General features: G+C 39.3%; 1 protein-coding gene across 4 annotated transcripts in view; it reads right to left on the bottom strand.

Annotated features, from left to right (window-relative positions):
- Nucleotides 1-2,859: 2,859 nt before the first annotated feature.
- LOC310946409 (endophilin-B2-like) overlaps nt 2,860-25,337 on the bottom strand; it is a 33,400-nt gene continuing 10,922 nt past the window's right edge. Inside the window, exons 4-12 of one of the 4 annotated variants that reach the window (XR_014593187.1) lie at nt 21,202-21,335; nt 19,283-19,387; nt 16,118-16,180; nt 14,479-14,502; nt 13,800-13,889; nt 11,297-11,397; nt 8,231-8,432; nt 5,325-7,120; nt 2,860-5,283 (exon numbers count right to left, since the gene is read on the bottom strand). Coding sequence is in view for 3 of the 4 variants with exons in the window: in XM_083912860.1 (XP_083768986.1) it covers nt 7,013-7,120; nt 8,231-8,432; nt 11,297-11,397; nt 13,800-13,889; nt 14,479-14,502; nt 16,118-16,180; nt 19,283-19,387; nt 21,202-21,335 (827 nt within the window). In the remaining variant the exon portion in view is untranslated. Of the gene's footprint in view, nt 7,121-8,230; nt 8,433-11,296; nt 11,398-13,799; nt 13,890-14,478; nt 14,503-16,117; nt 16,181-19,282; nt 19,388-21,201; nt 21,336-25,337 lie in introns of all 4 variants that reach the window. The other 3 variants (XM_083912860.1, XM_083912861.1, XM_083912862.1) reach the window with 3 other exon arrangements.

Genomic DNA, 25,337 nt, shown 5'->3' with positions numbered 1-25,337 from the left:
ACAACTATGAAAAACATACTGGGTATCTGTCTAAGAAATCTTTTTTGAAAGTCCCCTTTGGATGATGTTTCTTTTCTGTATGGTAACACATTAGGAATGCTCATGGCTTTGTATGCTGGTTGTCCTTGACATATGGGTGTGAGCAGCAGGGTTATTTTGATGAGTCGTGTCAAACTCCTTTCATGTCCAAAAACTATTTCTATGCAATAGAAAACTTGTACTAAATTATTCTTCCCCATGATGGATAAAGTAACTCCAAGAGCCTCAGTTGTACTTACTTGAATATACCTGTAAAGTTTAATACAAAATATCTGATCAGAGAAACGTTTGGTACAGCATGTATTCATATACCAAATGCTTAAAGAGACAAAGAGCCATTGCATATTATAGATCAAGAGCGAGAGAGAGAGAGACATCTCACGGCCCAAGGACCACTTTATGTGCGGGGAGGCAGAATAATAAACTAACCATCCGTTCACACTTTCAGAGCAGACCTTCAGAATTCACTGGCGTATATGGATTCCATTATTAAGAAATCTTAGCATAGCATATTTTCACCAAACAGTCATCAAAGGGCGTGTTACTCATCTAGAGCCAGAACTAAATATCAGTCAGCTATTTTTATTTCTATTTATACAAATCACGAGCGAGCGATTTCCCGTGTGGCTAAATAACGCACACACTGTTAGTGCTGATGCTGAATCACCTTTAGCAAACATGACATTCATTACAAATGTAACTTTAACTCAAACTGATGCAGGGCCGTAGCTGAGTGGGTCAGGGGCCTAAGATTCCATTTTCAATTATTCACTTTATTGTTTGTTTCAATGCTTTGAAAAGCTTGTGGACATAGTGGCGGTTGTTTTTACAAGTACAGTTTTAATAACACCTGCACCCCCTTGCCCCCCTGTAGATCCACCCCTGGTTTTAACTGTAGCAGACTATTTAAAGAAGATAAACACCGTCTACAACCAAGTGTAATTAGCGGGTTGGCTGGCTCCTTCCAGATTCAGGCTGCGGCTCACTTCACTACAGGCGTTAATCGTAAAAAAAAATGAAAAAGAGGAATTTGCGTTAGCTGTGACAACCCTATTTTAAACCTACCAATACCAGCCAGTCATTGCAGTCTAACTAAATAAGCATGACTTTTACCAATTCTGACAATAAACATCCTGACAGACAAAACCACTAAGATAGTAAATGCTGTAAAACTAGTCAAATCTGCATCACTAAAAACCACAAGTGTTGTGGCCTGTGGTGGACCACATCACCCCAGCTCTTTAGAAGTCGCGTAAAGCCTGAGACTGCTGAATGTGGCTCCCATGGCTGCAGGCTTACACAGCACCAGGGTTAGTGTTGAGAAAGAGCTGAACATATTGTTATAACACCAGTTTAAGATTCCATATTGACAAGTTCAGACTGTGGACCCTCGGCTTAGACAGCAAGGATTCCTCTTAATTTTTACTTTAAGTCAAACACAGTATGGATAAAATAACTGAAGTAAAAGTTGATTCTTTAAGTTCTAGATCAGACATCTTCAACAGGGGTCCGGGACCCCCACGGGGGCCATAAGAGTTACTGCAGGGGGTCTGCCAAGTGTCTATCTTTCCAAAACTTTTTTCAAAATGATGTTCTGAAAAAATACATTAACATGAATGCATATTATACATACACATATAAGCAAATATATATTGTTAAAAAAAATAAATATATACATTTACCTTTATGATAGGCTTATACAATTGTGCTTAAGGTTTTAATGTGCCTTTCAAATGTATCTAACATTAACACATAATGTATCAATACAGTATATGAATGTGTTAATAATGATCATTGTAATATTTTAGTATTGTATGCACCATAAAAAGCTGTGCGTATCTGTTCGGCCCAGCTTAATATGCAACTCAAGTAGGGGGTCCCTACTCCGTCTTAGGGGTCCTTGGCCTAAAACATTGAAGACCTCTCTTCTTTCACATTTCCAACCCCTTTTGGCTTGTGCCACTTTAAAATGAAGCAATATCTACTCCTCTGCTCTCCATCAGCAGTTGGTGGATGGTGTTGTGGGGATCAGGGCATCAGTGAGCTCCTGTACAGTCTGTGGTACTTGGCAGCGTCAGATGCACCGATACATAACAACCCATCCAGGAACTGCCTAGCCACAGGATTTCATCCCGGTACCTAACAGCAGTCAGGGTACCGTTGGCTATGACATGGACATGGTCTGTGCCACTCTCCAATGATATGCCTCCCCAGACCATCACTGACCCCCTGCCAAACCACTCGTGCTGGAGGATGTCCTTTTGTAGGCCTCTGGCAGTGCTCCTCCCGTTCCTCCTCGCACAGATGAACAGATACCGGTCCTGCTGCTGGTCGATGCCCTTCTACAGCCCTGTCCAACTCTCCTGGTGTTACGGCGGGTGTCCCGGTTTCTCCTTCGTGCTCTTCAGGCGACACAACAAACCTTTTTGCGAACGCACGTATGGATGTGCCATCCTGAAGGAGCCGGACTACCTGTGCAAAATGATTGGTAGTGACGAGGAAACAAGCAGAACACAAAACTAGAGAAGAATAAGTAATGTAGCTTGGGGAGAGAGCAAGTGTCTGTGGCCAACACATCAAATTATTCCCTTTATGGGGTTATCTGGATTTTGCCTCTCCATTGCACCTGTTGTCACTTTCATTTGCAGGTGAAAGTGATTCACAATCACTTGTGCTTCCAAAGTGAACAGATTGATATCCCTGTAGCATAACTGACTTTGTGCTATACTGTGACTGTGATAGCGTTCCCTCCAATTTTTTGAGCAGTGTATATTGTTTTCAATGACACGTTTATACAGTAACTGTGAAGAGGTCAATGAATTCAAATAAATCTGACTTTTTATTCAATCCCATAAACTTCATTCATTCAGCATGGTTAAGGAACAGGCAATACATATTTTGACAAATATAATAATAATAATAATAATAATAATACAGGATGAGGCAAACAGATCCAAAACAATATAAGTAAAAAACATTTTTGAAAACAATTCTTCCAAATGTGTGAAATGAGCACAGAAGTAGAGCAGAGAGAGAGAGCAGGACACATGACGTGGCTTCCATTCGTCTGCCAACACAATGATTGGACCCCGTTTTCACCTCTCACTGACTGCACGTAAGAAAACAGGTTTTTGCATTTTCAAACATTGTGCTCGTTTCACAACTCACGAGGCTGTAGAGAAAAGAAAGACAGAGCACATGCATGTACACATACTGGATTTGACTTTTTGTGCAAACATTTTGGGGCTCAAAGTTCGCGCACAAACACACTTAGCTACATCATATACTCGTATACACACGCACGTGTCCAGCAGGACAGGCTACTAGTTGTAGCACATGCAGCACTAAGACTGAAGACACTTTGAAGTATTAACAGACAAAAACGGCAACAAATAGGAACATCATGAACTCAAAAAACACTAAAGGGCAAACCAAAATAACACACACATGTAATTAAGAGGAGATAAAGTCTTGCATGCTGTATGTGGTGTACGTCTCTGGACATTTTGCTGTAAAGAACACATTCTCTGGTTTGCAGCAGATGGCCTTAGCGGTTCCTTCCCATCATCTTAAGGCAGTTAGGACGGGAGTGTTTATGTTTAATTTGCTGCACAGGTGTTCATATTGTAAGGGACATCTTCAGTGCAGTGAAAAGGCGTGAGAGGCCAAAAACAGAAAGCCCATTTGGGAAAGTCTAATCAAAAAAGTGAATGACATGACTCAATCAAGCAAAACTGTTAGTGATGTTGCATCCAACTGTCCACAAAATGTTATCGCTTAAATAACACAGTAATTACATTCATTTCAATTAGCAGTTAAGGCAAATCTGCTTTCCAAGAGTTGAGGATGCTAAATCATCCAGGAAAAACTTTATTTGCTGTTTTATACTCATTCAGTAAGCTTATGTTGGAGGATAAGAAATACGACACACAAGAAATGCCATTCTGTTCATGTCATATTGGAGGGAAGTGGAAGACCGGAACACATTTCTGCAGCAAAACTGGGAAGCAGTCTCATCTTTCATTTTTATTCATGCAATTAAATTTAGCCTTAATGCGTCAGCACGACATATAGCTGCGTCTGTCATGATGTGGTAACAAGGATCCATTGTTTGTTTGCCAACATTTGTTTTCACTTCTTTAATGAGGAGTGTCTCATATACAGAAATAAATGAGTCAACCTGACAAGACTTGTCATCACCCCTTTAACCAGAGGAACAATGTAGGCGTGGTTGTTGGGTACTTGTACTATCTGTACCGCTTCCCTCTGAAGACAAACTGCTTTAAGAGACGATAAAGACACTTTTTTTTTAAACAAATCATCAACATAGTTTCAAAGGAAATCCCTCTGAAGACAGTGTGGAAGGTCTACCTGAACCAACAATAAATAGGAAAAAAAACAAAAACACCATCATAATAATTCACCAAACATATCTAAAAGGAATGTTAATCATTTCCCATGGGGACTTTCCTGAACTCATTGTTCATGCGTCAATAGCTGTGTTCCAAATCGTTCCCCATCACAGAAGTAGTGCACTATTTAGCGTGTTTGCCATTTTGTAGTGGTGTTTGAATTCTCAGTGGCTAATTTCATTCACTTTATTGTCCACTATAAAATACCCACAATGCACGAGCCTTCACTTTAATCCTGTATACCACAATGCAATGTGGTCATGTTTTCCTGGAGGAGAAGAAGAAGCAGAAGGAAAGTGTAGTGTCGGTAATCTCGTTTGGTCATTCCCTATATAGTTCACTATTTAATAAACACCATAGGGCTAGTAAGTCCCACCGCAGTAATAAGGCTCCTGGTAGACCCCATGGGACCTCGGTGTCTATTGACACAGAAAAGTTATTTTCTGGTCCCAGTCATTATCCTGGATTACACATGGTGTTTGCGGCATTAAGTGGCCATTTTTCATAATCAGAGTTTGTTTATTTTGTTGTAAGATTGTTCAGTGACAGGCTCCGGAAAAAGCCTAATGAGAACAACTACATTTCATGTTCCTATGTGACGTCATGTCATCATGCTTTCCCTCTACTTCTCAACTCTGAGTGACGTCAGAGTAATCCGGAACAGATAATGGCCGAGACCATGCAATAATTGTTCCATTTCAAAAGACACCGATCCCATGGGGTGTATCGGAAACCGTATTACAGGAGCGACACTCCCTATATAGGGAATAGTGAGTGAGTGAGTGAGTGAGTGAGTGAACAGTTTCAAACACAGCTAATGTCTTCAATATCACTGTCAGTGTTGTATGAACATCAGTGCGTTATGAGAAGCACATGGATGAGTGTGTGTGTTTAACGTAACACTGGTTAAGGAAATTGATGAGATTTTATAATACCAATGCTGGAATTGATTCTGCATATTGGTCAGCCTCTTTATTGATTCCCTTATTGACAGTCATATGTTATTCTGACACGATATTGACCCTTGGTAACTAACGTGCTTCTTGTTTGGGAAGCAACTCGTGTGTAGTGTCAAATACATGGCATTCCTGGAATTTAAAGTTGTACTCTTTAAGATTTTCAACTAGTTACAGTAATTCTCTTTTAGGTTACTATCCATCATAGAGTGAGTCAAACCAATGGTGATCGACCATATGAAAGCACTTCTACTTTCCTTTTTGCAGACTATTACGATCTATGTATCTGAGGCGACATTCCTAACCTGACTCCGCCAGATGGATTGATTCTCATTGTCTCAGCATATCTATCTGGGAACTCTCGTTTGGAGATCTTTTGGGAAGGGGTCAATATAAAACCAACATAATGGCCAAGTCAAACAACGTCATCTGATCAATGACGTACTAACAGCGTCGGGGCAAAGCTCATAAAGTAAACAACATGTCGGTGAAGGATATTTGCCGTTTGTGTAACATGAATTTACAGATAACAGGCACAATTTCAGGTATGTTGGTAACACTGAACAGTTGCATCACACTTAAATCTGCCTCAAACCCAAGGCTGATTGGTTCGGTCGCTTGGCAAATTTCTCCAAATGTTCTGCGCCGCACGTTACCAGACTGATCTGAGAGTAAAATACGATGGACCTCAGAGATCAGGATGGTCTCATGAGGCTACGACATTCCCTCCCTAGATGTAAATAAGCCGCCATGTTAGTGACGCTGCTGACAGCGGTTGGTCTGTCAACCCTGATCAGCTATGCCACGTTCACTTGTAATTGGACACCTCATTTCTGAGTCAGACTTGTAGTAAGGGCAGACGTGTAATAGGAACATGTGTGTGTGTATGGATTTAAGAGGGAAACATATAGGAGACGGACCAGAAGTAGAGAAGGGAATGTGTGTCAATAAAGTTTACAAAAGAGCAAAAAAAAAATACTCAACCATGATCGTGACAAGATGGAGGCTTCGAAAGATCAGGCTCACCTGAGGTTACACCTTACTGCCACAGAGGCCGCTAGAAACACGGAATCTCAAATCTTATGAAGTACAACTTTAAACCCATGTTGTGTAGAAAGATGCTTCAACAGGTTGCTGGTGATTCCACCCTTACTGGAAATGATCATTTTACAGACATACACATTGCACTGTTGTCATTTTTAAATCAAGTTTTCAGTAGCATAGACACAAGTTTGACCTCATTGTTTTGCAATATGCACCAGTCAGAAAAAACATACCTGCATCAATAAAAGGAATTGATAAATTCGGACACTATGATGATTCCAATTGGTTACTTATTTGATTCCCATCCCACTTTTGCTAACGCTTACTTTGGAGGAGTGCTTTTAAAAGTTACAGGTTAGTGTAAGAGTGTGACATTTAATGAAGTGAATGAGAAATCCTCATGGCTTCAGTAGTACTCACACATGCACATGCATGTGTGTGTATGTGTGTATGTGTGTGTGTGTGTGTGTGTGTGTGTGTGTGTATATGTGTATGTGTATGTGTATGTGTATGTGTATGTGTGTGTGTGTGTGTGTGTGTGTGTGTGTGTGTGTGTGCTCTTTAGCTGAGAAGCTCCAGGTATGTGACAGGCACTTTTCCTTTCTGGTTTCCTCTCTCTCCAACCAGCCAGTCAGAGTCCATCCCCAGCACTGTGTAAACTGTAATGAGCTGGAACACAGTAGTACATGGACATTCTTAAGCCTGATATTCAAAGTGTATGGCTACAGCCAAAATAACAGGGGTAAAAGAGGCTTTTATAACATTAAATCATTTAACAAAGCAGCTAAGATGAGGATTTGACATTTCACAATGATGGGCTCTAGTTAAATGGCGGGCTGATACACTGACATGTGCTGGAGGAAAGACCAGCAACAAGCTGGTTGTAACAAGACTGAAAAGCTGGGGCTACTTTCAAGGCTCCCACACATTTTTATGGACAAACTTTCTTAACTTTTCCATGACTTTTCATGGACCCATAGCATTTCCATGATCATTCCCAACATATTGCATGACCAGAACTGTAAAGTATACTTTACTGCAGGGCTGTACAGTGCAACAGTTAAAAAATGATTATGTATGAAGATGACCAAACGCACTTCTGTGATAGGCTGCTAAGGACAAGTGTGTGTCTCGTTTAGAAACAGAAGAGCGTTGCATCGAAAGAAATGTATTTCAAAGTATACCATATACCTACTATTTCGACGCAACTACTAAAAAACTCCATTAACAGCCCATCTTTAATAGAGAGTAGAATGGGGGGCAGAACCTTCAGCTACCAAGCTCCTCTTTTGTGGAACAAACTCCCAAGTGTTATTCTGGAGACATATTTAAAAGTAAACTTAAAACTTTCCTCTTTGATAAAGCTTATAGTTAGGGCTGACTATCACTTAATTCTGCTGCTATAGTCCCAGTCTGCCGGGGGATAATCCTGTTCCTGATCCTCTGAGCTTCTCTCCTCTCTGTGTGTATCATTCATGTCTCATCAATGCATGTTACTAATTCAGCTTCTTCCCCGGAGTTGTTTTTGCGCTTTGTCGTCTCTCAGGTCTCTGCTGATCGTGGTGGTGCCTGCTGCCGTGGTCCTGCATGACGCTTCCTGCCGCTCTTATTTTTATAATTATTATTCACTGCAATAATAGTACTATTACTCATATTCATATTAATACTATAGTATTACAGTTAATGTTAATTATGTGGTTGCTTGCATCCCTGAGTTGCACCCAGTGGCCAGTAACCATTATTCAACCCACTAGCTGCAGGTTAATGTTGAAACCTTACCTCATCAGCTAAAAGGGAGAGTTCACTGGAGTCAGCCGCATCATAATCATAAAGGACTTTGGCCTTGCGGGTTCCTGTTGCTGGTGCCTGAACTTCCTCAATCTTTAGTGTGTCTGTCTCCACAGGGCTGCTGATGCCTTCTGATGCAGAGCCGGCCGTAGCTTTGGAGTGAGTGGAGTTCAGTGCAAATGCATTGGGAAGCCTGAGGGAAAGCAGGTAGATGATGCAGTGATAATCAGAACATACATATCAAAAACAAACGTAGAACACAGCACATGACTGGAAATCAAACATATGATTAGTTATTACAGTATATGAACACTGTAACCCATGACACTGCAAACTGAAGACATTATTACTCATGTATTATGAAAACTGGTTCCAAAGTCAAAGCTCTTGTGGCATTCATCTCACAAGTGCCTTCACAATAAGCTTTCAAATCTGGCCAGAAAATTTGAATCTGACACAAATAAGGCCCTTTTAATTGCGGAAGCGCAACAAATGCAAAGTGGTAGGTCTTGGCTAAACTGTGTGGGCGGCTCCAAGCACACCTGCCATTTTGGTTCATGGTGGTGAGCAGCACAAAGTGCAAGAGCTGTGTGAGGTGGTTATCAATAAATACACTCTCAGCCAATCACATCCCTGGTCTCAGCTCTGAAACAGCTGAGCCAAATCATATGAAATTCTTGATTCTTGAGGAAGTCACATTGTTGTCTGGATGGTGCAGACAGCAGATGTGAACAAACAAGGCCAAACGTGTTTTTGTTTTTTAGTTAAAGCCAGATGGAGGTATCTCCCTCCCCCCAACGTCACATACATGCCCTTTTTTGGTAAGAGGAAATGAGGCAGAGTCAAAGTCTGACAAGATGGAGACTCCTGTAGACAAGGACGATTGGCTCAAGTTGAGAGAACGGACCTCGACGGAGAGGCTACGTCCATTTTTTAAACATTCTATGGTTCTTTTAGAGCCTCCATCATGTCACATTGAAAGTCACTGTGTTGATAATTTATTTTCAATTTTTTGCTCTTTTGTAAACTTTATTGACACACAGTCACCTCTCTACTTCCAGTCCATCCCCTATATGTTCCCCTCTTAAATCAATACACACACACGTTTCTATAATGCTTCTGCTCTTACTACAAACCTGACTCAAGTTGGAAGTTCCAGATTCCCGGTTACAAGTGAACGCAGCATAACCGTTTGTGACTAGTAAGTCAAACAGACCAACCGCTGTCAGCAACGTCACTAACATGGCGGCTTATTTACGTCTAGCCCTGGAATGTCTCCACAAACACGGATATTGGAATACTCAGCAAAAAGGCAACAAGTGCTTTCATTAGTGGGTCACATGATCAATCACTGTTGTTTCAACTCACTCTGTGATGGATAGGAACTTCACAGACAATTAAATAGATGAAAATCTTCCGGAGTACAACTTACTTTGGTGCAGCAGTTAATATGATAGATGATCAATTTGTGAGTGATTTCAAGTTCCATGTTGTAAATTGTTGCATCAGATCTTAAAGTGCAAACACTGCACTGTCATGCTTCTTAAGAATAAAACACAAACAAGGACAAACAAAGTTGGAAAAAGGTCATGACGCACAGGATTCATGAGTTTTCTCCCACATCCAGTAGAATAAATTGTTCTAACCGACCCGTCTGATGTGTGTAGAGTTGTGTCTGTTAATTCTCTGGCAGCATGGTGTTTGCATGGGATTTATTGAAGGTAAAAAAAAAAGTGCACAGCAGTGTGTAATAGCACTGGGCTCTGGCCTGACACTTTGTCAACATGTGTCCTGCTGCCTTCACACAGCTGCAGGGATTTAATGACATGAAGGAGACGTTTTCCGTATAAAGCAGCTGTGAATAACAGAAAACAAATCACACACTCATTTATAGATAAATGCAGATTGATTGACCTCCTCTAACCACATTAAACATTTTTGGAATCCAATTTAAACATTGGTCGGGGAGTGTTTAGTTAATTATTTTATCTTCATTTCAAGCATTTTTCCATGATTGCTTTGCTGTTGATTAAATCACAAAAGTGGCAGTGGGGTGATGTTACGGCAGAAACAGACAAACCCATTTTCCACCAAAATACAGAGAACTCTCTTTGCACTGAGTCTCATTCTTGTACTAAAGACAGAAAATATTGCGATGATTTCCAATTTGCAGCACTTTGTAATTTATAATATTAATTTAATTAATATGGATTTGGGAAGCACTGAAAAGCATGCTAATGTGTTGATCAGAACATAGCAACCCATTCTCATCCCAACTCGTAACATACTGGCAGTTTGTCAAGACCCTTTGTCCGTTGGGTAGGCCTGCGCGTCAAACTGGGACGCTCCATTATAGTTGCTGTTTTAAACAACGCGTGGTTAACGTTGTGAATTCAATTGACAAAACAGCAGTATTTGACACCCTGGGAATGAGAATGGGCTGAGCATACATAAAGAGAAAGATAAATCCCATCAGCACACAAGAAGACAAGCCATACTCACACGTCCTCATCAGAACTGAGGGCATGAGACAGTGAAAATGATTTGTCATGATTTGACAAAACCAGAAATGACAAAACCCGACAGGTATCCATTGGACTTGATTAGTAAATAAGAAAAGTAAATTATCTGAATCATAAAATTAAACATTACTCTTTCTGTCATTTACATTATTAAAATATATGATTAAATTATGCAGTAATGATGTTGTGCCACTTTAAAACTTTTCAGGAAGTCATCCCTTAGATGTCCATGTGAAACCTCACATATTTTACACAACAGCCACGGTCCTAGGAATGCACCAACGTTGTGCAGTTTTGGTCAATATATTCTTGATTGATTCAATTTTTAATGGTGATTAATCAAACTCAGGGCAATCGTCAACATGTTTAGGGTTGGCATATAGCTTGTGTACTTACAGACCTGCAACTTTAATATCAGCGATACTGTCATTTACTGTACAATAGAAGTTGACTGCGTTTTTTCACTGCGTACTGGATGAAGATAAATAGTGTCAAGCCCAGTGAAACTCCCCATTATCGCCCATGTGGTTCTCACCTTCCCAGCTCTTTCTGTAGTTCCTGCATGTGGAAATGACACTGCTTATAGTAAGCTGCTTGGGCCTCCACAAACTCATGCAGGCAACGCAAGTGATTCACCTGTAGACAAGCAACAACACAAAGTCAGTAACAATAATAAGCAGTAATACGACATTGAGAAAAGTACTCCAAAGTATTAAGGGGCTGTAATCCAAAAACAAGATATGCACTGATACTAAAACTGATATTGGGCTGATAGGGACAGCTCAGTCGAGTACCAGTACCACTTTATCTATGTATTTATTTGTTGTATTAAAGTGTAATTCCTTTGTAAAATCATTTCATGGTCTTTTTCGACACTGGCACACTTCAAATAAGCCATCGAGACAGTTTTTTTTAGTGTATGAACTATTAACGGAGAAATCCGGTAGAGTCGCTAACAGTCGGATGTGGCAGTGATTAGCTCGGGGCAGTACGGTGAAGGCATTAAAGCATCTTTTTTAACCACTAATATTGCTCAAAATAACAGCAAACCTCTGCAGTAGCATGAGAAGAGTCCCTACGCAGAAAACAAAGCACCAATGGGCTCCTTCCTTTGGGATTGACTTTGCTAATCCACTTAAATGGACTTTACTATGAGAGGAGCTGGTACAGGGGCCAGTAGGTAAGTCTTTAAAAAACTCTTAATAAACTCTGGGTTCACTAACTACGCTGTTGGTGCTTTTTTTTCCTGTGTAGGGACTCTTCTCATGCTGCTGCATTATTATTATTAAACACAGGGATCAGATCTGTACCCTGTATCAGCTGATAGTTTCTGTATCTTTTATTTCTTATTCTACCCAAGTATAGGCAACTATAACCCTTACTACAATAGTAAATAATAAAAAAAAGAGTAACTGTTGTCGGAGAACTTCACTCTGATCTGTTGATATTTCTTAATACGTCCGGGATGTACGCTGTACATACTTCTACTAGCGATCGGATTGGAGACAAAACCGCCAGTCTGAATTGAGCTTTTCTAGGTCTCTGATTGGTTGGAATTGTGGCACTTTTGTAACACTGTGCAAAGTTGTGAGTGTAAAGGTAAGGTTGAGCACGCACAGAAGGGAGATATTGAGAGCGCGCTTGCAGCGGTCTGCAGAGTAAAACTGAGTGAGGGGCTACAGTATTATTGCACTTAAAATGAATAAAAGCAAACATGAAAATACATTTATTGAGCACAGAACTTTTTTTTGCTTGCTCAAATGAAAATACGTTTTGCTCGCGTATAATTTCTTTTCAAAATAAAATGTATGTTCTCGCAAAATTATTTTTTCTGTGCTCAAAATCTCACTTTGCTCCTTCACTAATGTGGCACAAATATAACGCCATAAGATATTGGTATCAGCAATTAAAAAGTTGAATTGGTGCATCCCTACCGCAAACTAAAAGGACCCTATGGCCATTTTAATACTGAGATTTGAGAAAAGACAGTCATTGAAACAGACCAGTGCTGATTTGTGTGTGATACCTGTTCCGCACAGTTAATCAACCATTCACACAAACAGACATCTGACTGTTGTACCACAGCATTATTCAATCTATCCTACTGTACACCACACCCAACCTCACAGAGTTAAACAATAACATCAAACACCCACTCAATCCCAACCTTACTCTACTGGCCTAAGGGCGCAGATACACACTGTGGCTTTATTAATAATTACCGCAGCATTAAATACGAGTGTGTACTCTTGTCTGTCATTGTATGTTGTTACTATGTGCAGTGGAAAAGAGCTCCTCCTCAGGGACAATAAAGTCATTACAGTTCATACTATATTATTTTACAGGATTATTATAACTGATGTTTTATGCAAGTAGCCTATTACTGTTGAAGTTCGTCATGGGTGAGCTAAATTGAACTATTGTTTATGCTGCAAAACCCCCAATCTCACAAAGACATTTTTGTGTATTATTACATCCTGACCATATTTTCTTAAAATTAGGGGGGGTTGTCAGTGAAGTAGGAAAACTGTATTCATCCAGTTTTTATTTAAATACCTTTGTTTAAAAAACACTCCAAAAATAAAGAGCTAGCAGCTTGAAAAAGAAAAAAATTAGGCAGATTTGAGGAGTTACTTAAAAAGTAAAATAATTTAGCATATATACTGCAGTAATGTATTGACATTTTTGTATCTTTGTTTAACTGACAACATTTCTATTATTCCTTTTGCATTGCTCACTTGCATAACTCTGCCTCAACTTAGTTTCACTGAAAATGTAAATAATTCTTGATATAAACCACAGTGAACAAGTGAGGTGATTCTTGATGACAGTTAGCGTGTGTGTGTGTGTGTGTGTGTGTGTGTGTGTGTGTGTGTGTGTGTGTGTGTGTGTGTGTGTGTGTGTGTGTGTGTGTGTGTGTGTGTGTGTGTGTGTGTGTGTGTGTGTGTGTGTGTGTGTGTGTGTGTGTGTGTGTGTGTGTGTGTGTGTGTGTATGTGTGTGTGTGTGTCACATTGGTGATGGTGTGTGGCTGACCTACATGTGTACTACTGATGCCCTCCAATAGCAGACGTGTAACCTCTGCTTGGCGGTCAAACTCTGTTTGAGCCACTCGGAGCTCATGTTCAGCCTGAAACAATAGGAACAATATTAGTGACATATTTCCTTCATATCCCTCTAGATACATAGGCCTGGTGATTTAATTGTTATATAGGCCAGGAAGTCTTAAATGTGTTAAACACACCAAGCAGCATTGAAGTGCAGCATTGAAGTGCAGCCTGCAGCGAGCTGGCATGTAATGTCTACGGAAAGCTGCGGTTTGATTTTGCAGTGTGGTTATCAAAACAAACAGAGAAAGTCACACAGAGAGGGAGAGTGACTTTATTCTCTGCTCAGGACACCATTACTCCTCTTTATCTTTACGAAATAAATGTTTCTTTGCCGCAATATAAATGTTCTGAATCTCGTGTACAATGTCTTTTACTTTTAGAGGCGAAGTGCAGCCAGAAAATACTCTAGTCTTTAGCTCCTAGGATGTGCTGGCCTATGTTGAAGAAGAATTTCTTCCCACCTGAAACACATGACCACGCCTCCTGGGTGCAGAAAAATGTAATTATTGTGACGGGCGGCACTTTGCCAATGCTTAGTCTGTGTTCTGAATTAATCCGAGAGACCAGGCAGTAAGACAAGGTTCACAACCGAAACATAGCCGTACTTACTTTTTCCACTTCCTCTGTCCAGAGCTGAGCGTCCATAGCATACGACAAAAGAAGAAGAGGAAATATAAGTTATAATATCCCAGAAGGCCTATTTACCTTTTAGTTAAACTTGTGCCTAACCTTATTACTAAATGATTAAAGCTATTGTTTAATCCCTGGAAGACATCCTCTCAAGAATTGTAGGTGTAAAAGGTTTGCAGCATGTACTTTGATGTTATGGCTGGAGGAAATATAGGCAAACCTTGATTTTGGATCAAGGCTGCGTCTCGCCTGATATTCAAATGCCATTTCGATACTACTTTATAACTCAGTCAGACATCAGCTTTTCTTTTTCTTCTCCAAACAGAAAAAGGTTTTGTTTTGCTCACTGATACATGCAGCTACTGGTCACCTTGTTTCCTTTTTGCGTCTGTGCTTTCTTGAACTTGAGAAAGAATTTATGTGGGCTAATGTTGGTTTTGTCATTTGATTGCGAGTTGACTACTGTGAAATGTCCCACTCAGTATGTATATTAGTCACTATCTTTTTTTAAACCAATCAAAATTGTTTGCTTACGTTATGTTCAGGTTGGATAAATACTAAAAAATCCAGTAAGGGTTGAGATAACCTTAAGATTAAAAAGACGCAGGAGCTCCTGACAGAGTCAGACAGTTAGTTCTGGGGACTGGAGCATACACTATATCTAAGGAGAGACAGAATAAAGCCGGACAGACATTGGTGGATTTTAGAATTGTGTACCAAACACAACTGAGCTAAACAAACTCCTTTCACCTCTCAAAATCTTTAATAGCTCAGAAGCTCTGTCACAATTAGTGTATTTGGAAACTGAGCATACAAATCAACACCAGAGAGGTGATTGGAGTGGTTTGAGAAGTTTTTTCTATGACTCTAAACTGACCTCTACTGCAGCTATCTAAAAAGGAAAACAGGAAGCAAATACGACATTTACAACATTCATGTCAACAAAGGTGGCAAAAAAGATCTTGAATTTCAAAATTTTGGGCTGAAATATGAGCTTAAGCCATAAAACAATGAAAAGTACAGAGACGAGTTGATGAGCTCTATTCTTCTGGGCTGTTAGATGCGTTCTATCAATGGTAAGCCAACAGTTATTGTTACTTTGTTTTATCAGATCAGACATAACACATATGTAAGGAATGCAACTGAGTTCATTCCCACCAGATGGAAAACGCCTCCTGACCACTAAAATAAATGAAGTATACTTGCGAAGTGACTGGAATCACACAGCACATGTACCTGAAAATTAAGATCCACACACACTCCTGACGACCTTTCATAGCCAAGAACCTCAGTTGCGAAACTGAAAGAGATATTTTACCCATTTTATTCCAAGTCTGTGTCGTAGCAATGTGAGCACTGTGTTCAGATGAACGGTGTTTGGCCTTTCTCAATGGTGGAAGTCGAAGAACAGAGTATCAGAGACTTACTGAAATCCATTTCATCTGAACACAAAGCCCACATTGCCATGACACAGACCTGGATTTAAATGGATAAAGTATCTCTTTAAGTTTAAAAGTTTCAGACTGAAATATGTGTAAATGTAACCTGACAAGTTTAGATTATTTTTAAGGGATTATTGCACACCTCCAGTTTTGTTTAGTAAGAATTGTTTCCTTACCGCGGAGGCACTGGCAGAAAGCACATAGTTGCGGGGTCTGGTCTCCTGAAAGTCTGGGGCCAGCTAAACAAACAGTGAGGTTATTTAACATTTATTCTATTGTGTACTCAGTGTATGCATGGTAACCATACTACAGCACACATTTTGTATCAAGAAATGCAGAGAAAACAATCAGAAAGCACAGCCAAAATAAAACCATGATCTTGACCAGTTTTACTTTAAGTCAGTGATCCCAACCAGAGGTTCTTGTACCTCAGGGGGTATTTTTGATGTTGCCAGCAGTACTTGGAAAGACTGTTAAGGAACAGCTCAATTAATTTGAAAAAAATAGAAATTATGATTTAAAACACATTGCAGCTATGTAAGAGTGCATGGAAACCGCTACTGAAAGTAAGGACCAAACAGTTCAAATAATTAGCTAAAAGTAATGGATAGACGCTTTAAATAGCAGGCTAAAAGAAATGGATAGACGGTTTAAATAGCAGGCTAAAAGTAATGGATAAACAGTTCAAACAGTTAGCTAAAAGCAATGGATAAATGGCTCAAATAGCAAGCTAAAAGTAATGGATTAACAATTGAAATAGAAAGCTAAAAGTAATGGACAAACAGTTCAAATAGAAGGCTAATAGTAATGGATAAACGGTTCAAATAGAAAGCTACAAGTAATGGATAAACGGTTCAAATTAGTTTGTCTGACAGGGCTATGGGGGGATCTCACACCAAAATAGTTGGGAACCACTGCTTTAAGCTTCACAACAGCACAGTTAAGTGTAATACACTCTCATCTCACGATGAGTGTAGGTAATATATCAATATGATAAAAAGTCAGTCATGTGGTCTACCTTTAAAACAGACGTTACTACAAACACAATTTTGAAAAACATGATCTTAAGTTTATTCAAATGAAGCCTTTAATTAAAAATGGTTAAATACAAGTTTGCCAGTGAATTAGATTAGATGTAGGGCAGTTATGTACCCCAGAGTTGTGAAAGCCAATTTAAAGATGGAAGAGGTGGTTTGCATGAAACAACTGTCAGCACACTTTTACATTAGGTGTGTCTGATCTCATAAAAGAAAGGTGCACAGCGGTGATGCAACACAACTGTATCCGAAAAGCCTTTCCAGCACCACCTAGACTGATGACTAATCCGTCTAACTCACTCACCTGACTAATCCACTGTAAACAGGAGTTGTTAAAAATGACAGCTATTATTGGCGTTAAGGCTACTTAGCAATCATTTATCATGCGCATGCTAACATGCATCGATTGTAAAGGTCTGACTTTGTCAACCAACAAAATGTGTGATCATCATATTAAAGACAGTTATTTTTGGTTATGTTCAACAGTTAAACAAAAAAAATAATAATATATATATATATATATATATATATATATATATATATATATATATATATATATATATATATACAAGAAAGGCAGTGGGGCAGAAGGCACATTCATAGATCAGTGAAATGGGGAAGGAACATGATCAATTAGGAACTTTTCAGGCATATGACTTAGTTTGTACTTGAGTAGTAGAAACAAATTTTGCAACTCAAACTGATTTCTATGCAGACTTAATAACAATGTAAAAAGGAAGTCAGACTTAAGCAGAAAATCTTTGTGCCTGACAGTGTTGCAATGCTACCTGCAGGCAAAACAATATCACATTCTCCGTTGGAAGACTTGTAAAGTAAAACTGGTTCTTGGGCTTCACTCAAAAGTCATAAGACAGCAGAGTATTTCTTTTATTCTACAAACCAGCTCGTTCTTAGAGTAAAGCTCTGGACTACTTAGTGCTGGAGTTTGATACATTTAAACCTGCGTCGGTCTGTATCTAACCATATAATCCTGTGTTTAACAAAATTTGTCTTGACACATTTAGTCCAAAATATAAACATTTATCGCTGAAAACCAATAAATTAATAAGACTAAAATATTCATTGTCTTTTTTATTTGTCTCCTAAGGCGTGATATTAACATAGTAGAGGGAGGGAATGTGTGATTCTAGAGCATTTTCTCATCTTGTGTAATTTTTTCCCAATAAAAAGTACCCCTGACTTGTTTTCACAGTTGCTACTGTAAAAACAAAGAAGAATCCACAATTGGCTGGTAGAATAAAAAATGTCACCAGTCACAGCACAATATTTTGCAAAATTTGATCCATGGTTGGAGTTAATTTCCCATCACATTGTTTAATATGCCACAAGTTTCAAGCTTTCTCTGCAAAGAGTCAACTTAAGGTCAACATTGTTTTTTCAGTCCATTGCTTTGTTTTTTTTTGCTTTTTTTAAAAACCCAATTATTAATAGAGGTGTGATGAGATCTCGTTCCACTCACGATATCAGTACATAAACGCAGAGAAATCATTTGTGTGGCAGCACTTTGGGGATGCCCCGCAGCTTCTTAAACATCAAGCCACAAAGTTACAGGTACAGTGTCTGCACGTAAACGTTCATCCAACCTGACGAACCCAAAGCCTCCGTATGGGATGAGTTGGGAGAACAGTTTTGTCTCAGCCGTCTTTCGGCAGCTCCTGAGCAAAGTGACAGAGGCTGGGTAACCTGCCTTCAACAGCTCACGGACAGACATTTACTAAACCCAAATAGTTTAAACGACGGCTCCATGGGAAGGAATCAACAGTGTTTAACTGATTCAATGACTCCATTTCCCTGCCCAGCCGAAGGGGGGAAGCCTGTGTCACCCACGACTGATCAGTCAGTGTAGATACAGTTAATATGTTCACAACACATATACAGCAGGAGAAAATGCGGGTGTGGGTTGATACATTTGATGCAAAGAAACCTGCAGCCCCACAGCTTTCTGCTAAAATCAACCGCCTGTAAAGAAAATACAGAAAGTTAAAAATATAAAAATCTCATCTCGTCTCGTTCGTATCGTCTCGTAAGCTGAGTGTCTCGTCACACCCCTAATGATTAATAGTTTCTTGTCACCAATAACTGAACGACTCAAAACAAATGAGACAGAAAAAACCCAATGTATGCATCCTACTGAAAGTCTTCAAAAAGGTATTTAATACTCACTTCACCATCGCACTGCAAAGATGATGAACACATAGGAAGTTAGTCATGGTTAATGCCAGCACCAAAAAAAGGTTTCATTACATTATGGGTAGTTGAATGGAGCTGTGGGTTAAGAGGCACAAAATGACTCACTGCAGCCTTAGCCTCAGCAACCTTGGCCTTCTTCAGACGAGTTTTACAGGCATCCAGGTCCAAGCGAAGATTCTCCAGGAGACGCCGTTCTTTCTGAAGTACACACAATAAAACAATCATGGAGCAGCTGAGCTGTGAGAAACCACAACCACGCTATTCAGGGCTTGGCATAGCGTCATTACAGCAGGCTATGACATAACAGCCCATGACTTTCAAAGACTTGTAAAACAGTGTCATACAGGAATAAGGCAACCATGCTGACCTCTGGTGGTTAAGTTCACACTTAATAGCCTTGATTTCTTATAATTGTAAAAGGTTTTCACTTGTGGGCTGTAAACTGTGACACTCAGTATTGAAGCATATTGTAGATTATGTTTTCTAACCACATTTTTCCAATTTACACGCTCTGTAGCTACACGAAAAATCATTAACACATCCAAAAACAAATCCAGGTTCACACTCCATAGTGGAAAACATTGTTCACACCCACAGAACATTATTTTACCTTTTGTATCTAGTGGACACTCTAAAGTTTCCAAAGATACATTTTGGGAAAATGTATAAAAAACTAACTGGCCCACCCTCTCATCTTTATGGCGATTCCCCTTAATTACTCACTACTTCCATCATTTTAAATGATGTAATGAGAGTACTCGTGGACTGGACTATTACGAGTACACCATGCTGGAGGCATTGAATTTGCCTTCAAAACAAGACATTAATCTAAGCGATAACAAAGGACCAAATTATACCTGACATAGCTGGACTTAAACCAAACAAATCTTTAGGAACAGATGGATTCTTGTCAGAATGGTATAATGCTTTAAGACATTTTGACATCCATTTTATTAAAATATATGCAATTGAGTGTCGTGAGAGGCAACTATACTGGTCATAGCAAAACTGTGAAAAGATAAATTAGATTGTACACATTTTGGTCAAATAAGTGTAAATCTACACTACAAAGTGTTTACGTCCCTTCTGGATAAAAGAGTAGAAAGATTCTGCCTGAAATGATCAACCGAGACCAAACAGGATTTATGTATTAACAATATCAAAATAACACACATAGACATGTAAGACAAGGTTGCCCAGTAAGTCCCTCCTTTTTTGGAATTTTTACTGCACCGCTGGCACAAGTAATAAGGCAAAATAATGCGATTAAGGGGAAATTGGCAGCAGATAAACAGAAACTGGCTGGTGTGTAAACTTCTTCCTACTCCTTTTCAGGGAGACCTAATTTTATATATGTTGTTACAGTTTTTTTCCTCCTATTTGTGAACTATTTTAATTTTGTATAGTTTTGTATTTTTTTTATTCTTTTTTTACATGTCTGAAATAAGTTCATAAAATTCAAAAGATCTCCAAACCAGAGTTCCCAGATGGATATGCTGAGACAATGAGAATCATGCAAATCAATCCATCTGGCGGAGTCAGGTTAGATTATACCTGCACTGACCCTCTGCTTTAGTGGCCGTCTATTTAAGCCCCTTGCCCCAAAAGACCAATCTGCTCTGATTGGTCAGTGTTTCCTTTTTTCCACATCTGCACTGTCACCATTAATGAAAAGTAGCAATTTCTACATAGTTATTCTTATTGCCTGACCTTGGGTCTGGTTCCTTGCAATATCAGACGAATCATTTTGCAGCACACATACTGGAAGAGCTTATGTTTCCATTTTCCCAGGTAAAGTTTTGCAGGCAGTACTATGTTAGGGACAGGGATAGAGCATGGGTGAAAATGTCAACCAAAAAAGATTCACCCTTGTTTGCTCATCCAATAGATATGTAATAGACAGGTATGTAATAATATGGCTTGGACAAAGCTAGCTCTCTGGCTTAAGAAATAACATTTTGTGTTGGCCTTGCTATCGAGCTATAAGAGTGGATGTAGTGTTTCAGACTCACTGAAATGGTCCTCCAGTCTCCTTCCAGAAAGTTCCTAAGGGGGGTAAGAAAGCTGATGGCTGACGTCTGGAGGAACTCCCTCTCTGCTGCTCCTAATCTTCTCTCACATTCACCCACCTCGATCAGCGTACTCCCTGCAAGAAAGAGATTAGATGCATTTCAGACTCAAATTTCCAGACTTCTCTGAGGATTTTTCAGTCAATATTAAACATACTGAATACCAATTTTTAGATGCTTATTATGTAGATAAATGATTTTAAAATCCAACTTTTAGCGTATGTTAAATTCTGTCGATGTACACTCAGCGGCCACTATATAAGGTGCACCTGGTGCTTAATAAAGTGTCAGTGAGGTCTTATGCTGCTGTTCCCTCTCTGTAGAAAGTAGGTGGTGTTGTGTGTTCACAGATGCTCTCCTGCATTCCTCTGTTGGAAAAGTGGATATTTGAGTTCCTGTTGCCTTTCTATCAGCTCCAACCAGTCTGGCCGTTCTCCTTTGACCTCTGGCTAAAACAAGGCATCTGCACCCACAGAACTGCTGCTCACTGGATCTTTCCTCTTTTTGGGACCATTCTCTGTAAACTCTAGAGATGGTTGTGCGTGAAAATCCCATTAGATCAGCAGTTTCTGAAATACTCAGAGCAGCCCGTCTGGCACCAACAACCACGCCACGTTCAAAGTCACTTCAATCACCTTTCTTCCCCATTCTGATGTTGCTTTGAACTGCAGCACATCCTCTTCACCATGTCTACATGCCTAAATGCACTGAGTTGCTGCCATGTGATTGGCTGATTAGAAATTTGCGTTAACGAGCAGTTGGACAGGTGTACCTAATAAAGTGGCCGGTGAGTATGTATACTATGTTGCCAAGTTGCCATTTTTATCTACGTATTGTAGCTAAGATAAGTGAATGAACTCCAAACTGAGACATGTTCAACGCACAGCATTTTATTTCAGCTAAAGGCTAAAAGAGTGAAAAGAATAACTGTGAACCTGTAACTCTACAGACAGGAACAGTAGAGATGGATAATTAAATTATTTAGTGAACCTGTAACTCTACAGACAGGAACAGTAGAGATGGATAATTAAATGAATAAGTGAACCTGTAACTCTACAGACAGGAACAGTAGAGCTGGATCATTAAATGAATAACTGTGCACCTGTAACTCTACAGACAGGAACAGTAGAGATGGATCATTAAATGAATAACTGTGAACCTGTAACTCTACAGACAGGAACAGTAGAGATGGATAATTAAATGAATAACTGTGAACCTGTAACTCTACAGACAGGAACAGTAGAGATGGATCATTAAATGAATAACTGTGAACCTGTAACTCTACAGACAGGAACAGTAGAGATGGATCATTAAATGAATAACTGTGCACCTGTAACTCTACAGACAGGAACAGTAGAGATGGATAATTAAATGAATAAGTGAACCTGTAACTCTACAGACAGGAACAGTAGAGATGGATAATTAAATTAATAAGTGAACCTGTAACTCTACAGACAGGAACAGTAGAGATGGATCATTAAATGAATAACTGAACCTGTAACTCTACAGACAGAGCAGTAGAGATGGATCATTCAATGAATAACTGTGAACCTGTAACTCTACAGACAGGAACAGTAGAGATGGATCATTAAATGAATAACTGTGAACCTGTAACTCTACAGACAGGAACAGTAGAGATGGATCATTAAATGAATAAGTGAACCTGTAACTCTACAGACAGGAACAGTAGAGATGGATAATTAAATGAATAAGTGAACCTGTAACTCTACAGACAGGAACAGTAGAGATGGATCATTAAATGAATAAGTGAACCTGTAACTCTACAGACAGGAACAGTAGAGATGGATCATTAAATGAATAACTGTGAACCTGGAACTCTACAGACAGGAACAGTAGAGATGGATCATTAAATGAATAACTGTGAACCTGTAACTCTACAGACAGGGACAGTAGAGATGGATCATTAAATGAATAACTGTAAACCTGTAACTCTACAGACAGGAACAGTAGAGATGGATCATTAAATGAATAAGTGAACCTGTAACTCTACAGACAGGAACAGTAGAGATGGATCATTAAATGAATAAGTGAACCTGTAACTCTACAGACAGGAACAGTAGAGATGGATCATTAAATGAATAACTGTGAACCTGTAACTCTACAGACAGGAACAGTAGAGATGGATCATTAAATGAATTACTGTGAACCTGTAACTCTACAGACAGGAACAGTAGAGATGGATCATTAAATGAATAAGTGAACCTGTAACTCTACAGACAGGAACAGTAGAGATGGATCATTAAATGAATAAGTGAACCTGTAACTCTACAGACAGGAACAGTAGAGATGGATCATTAAATGAATTACTGTGAACCTGTAACTCTACAGACAGGAACAGTAGAGATGGATCATTAAATGAATAACTGTAAACCTGTAACTCTACAGACAGGAACAGTAGAGATGGATAATTAACAGGAACTACAAAAGAAAACAAGTCTGTGCTTCACTGGCTTTAGATGGAGTAAACATACTGTGAATAAATTAAATATTAATAAATAAGAAATAAATCAGAAATAAAATGTAGACGACACGTATGGAAAAAAAATTCATTGGTAACCATGGTAACCTGACACCATTCTACAGCAGCTTGATTGGTTTCATGTCATCTACAGGTCGGCTGTGTTGTGTTAGTAAACTTGTTTTGATTTGTATATATTAATATATTTGATTTTAGAAAGTGAGATAAAAGTCTGGGAGCAACACAAACATTTCTCCAAACTCTTTTTCCAAACTTATCCAGACCTGGAAAAGGCTCAAATTAAATTCACTACTTTTCCACACTGTGTAGGAACCCTGTGCATTAGTCACAAAGTCTTCATTTGAACTTCCACTCTCTCCCCAGATCTCTTCTGCAGGTACAGTGCACTGTGTACCACAACTGCTCTGTGTTGCACTTTTGACTTTGACACATTTCTAGACTCTACTTACAGGAGACAATCTGCAAACATCTATGACAAAAAACATGAAGAAAACAGTTCTTATACCATAATAATAAACCACCTCCCCTTGGCTGAAGAAAGCCCAGTAGTAGACAGATTTCAACAGCCATGCGTACAACTTAACATTTAAGTTAAAGTTTCCTTTTATGGTTTCCTGCTACCCTCTTCTTTGCTTTAATATTGAATATTTTCTAAAATGAGTAATTGGTTATTCAGCATTGTGTAGGGCACAGACCATGGACTTTTGACATTCCTTTCAGTTAAATATAGACCCTAAAAGTGTTCAGGAAAACAACAGGAAAAATGCTCCAGCGGCTCTTTGCAATCTACACTGCATGAATAATAGAAAGCCTGCAGTCAAGTTACTGTGGCACAACAATGGCACATAGAGAGCACAGACAGAGTTCCTCTGTCTTGAGTGCTCACATTTTTTTAGGTGTCATTCACAAAACAAGATAGCATATCAAGCAAGGACGGAAAGTGTGTGTAACAGAATGCAAGTAAGTATTGAGGTGTTTATACGTATGTGGTAATGAAGCAGCTGTTCTGATTCAAGTGCAGTTGCTTATAAAATTGCATTAATCAGGCACTCTTAACCTCATGCACTTTTGCAAAGAAAGAATAGAAAACATCCCTTTATTAGTCCCTCGCATGGGAAATTCATTTATTCACTGTTCACACTCGCTGTCCCCTAATACACACATGCATGAGCGAGGGTGCTGCCCATGGACTGGTGCCCTGAGCAGTTGGGGCTTTCGTGCCTTGCTCAAGAGCACCTCAGTGAACTGGCACCTCTCCAGCTACCAGTCCACAATCCATGCGGGGACTTGAACTTGCGACAATCCGGTTTCCCAGAGCCAAGTCCCCACAGATGGAGCTATTGTCTCCCCTGCCCCCAAGATACTTAATGTGACTTTGCATTTAAAGAAAATGTGTCTAAACTTATGCACCAAAAATCTAAACATGTTAATTTGATGGAATGCTGTAATGCTGTTATATTACACATCATAAAAATGGGGTGGACAAACGATAAGAAAAAAGAGAGGGAAGTGTAATAAGGAAATCAAGAGTTTATAAAATCGCAATAACAACTGGGTACAGAATTTTAGCATAACTACA

Source organism: Echiichthys vipera, assembly GCF_963691815.1.
Source record: "Echiichthys vipera genome assembly, chromosome: 4".
Classification (NCBI taxonomy): domain Eukaryota; kingdom Metazoa; phylum Chordata; class Actinopteri; order Perciformes; family Trachinidae; genus Echiichthys; species Echiichthys vipera.
Note: the sequence above shows the minus strand (reverse complement) of the source record. Positions and strands in the feature narration are given on the sequence as shown.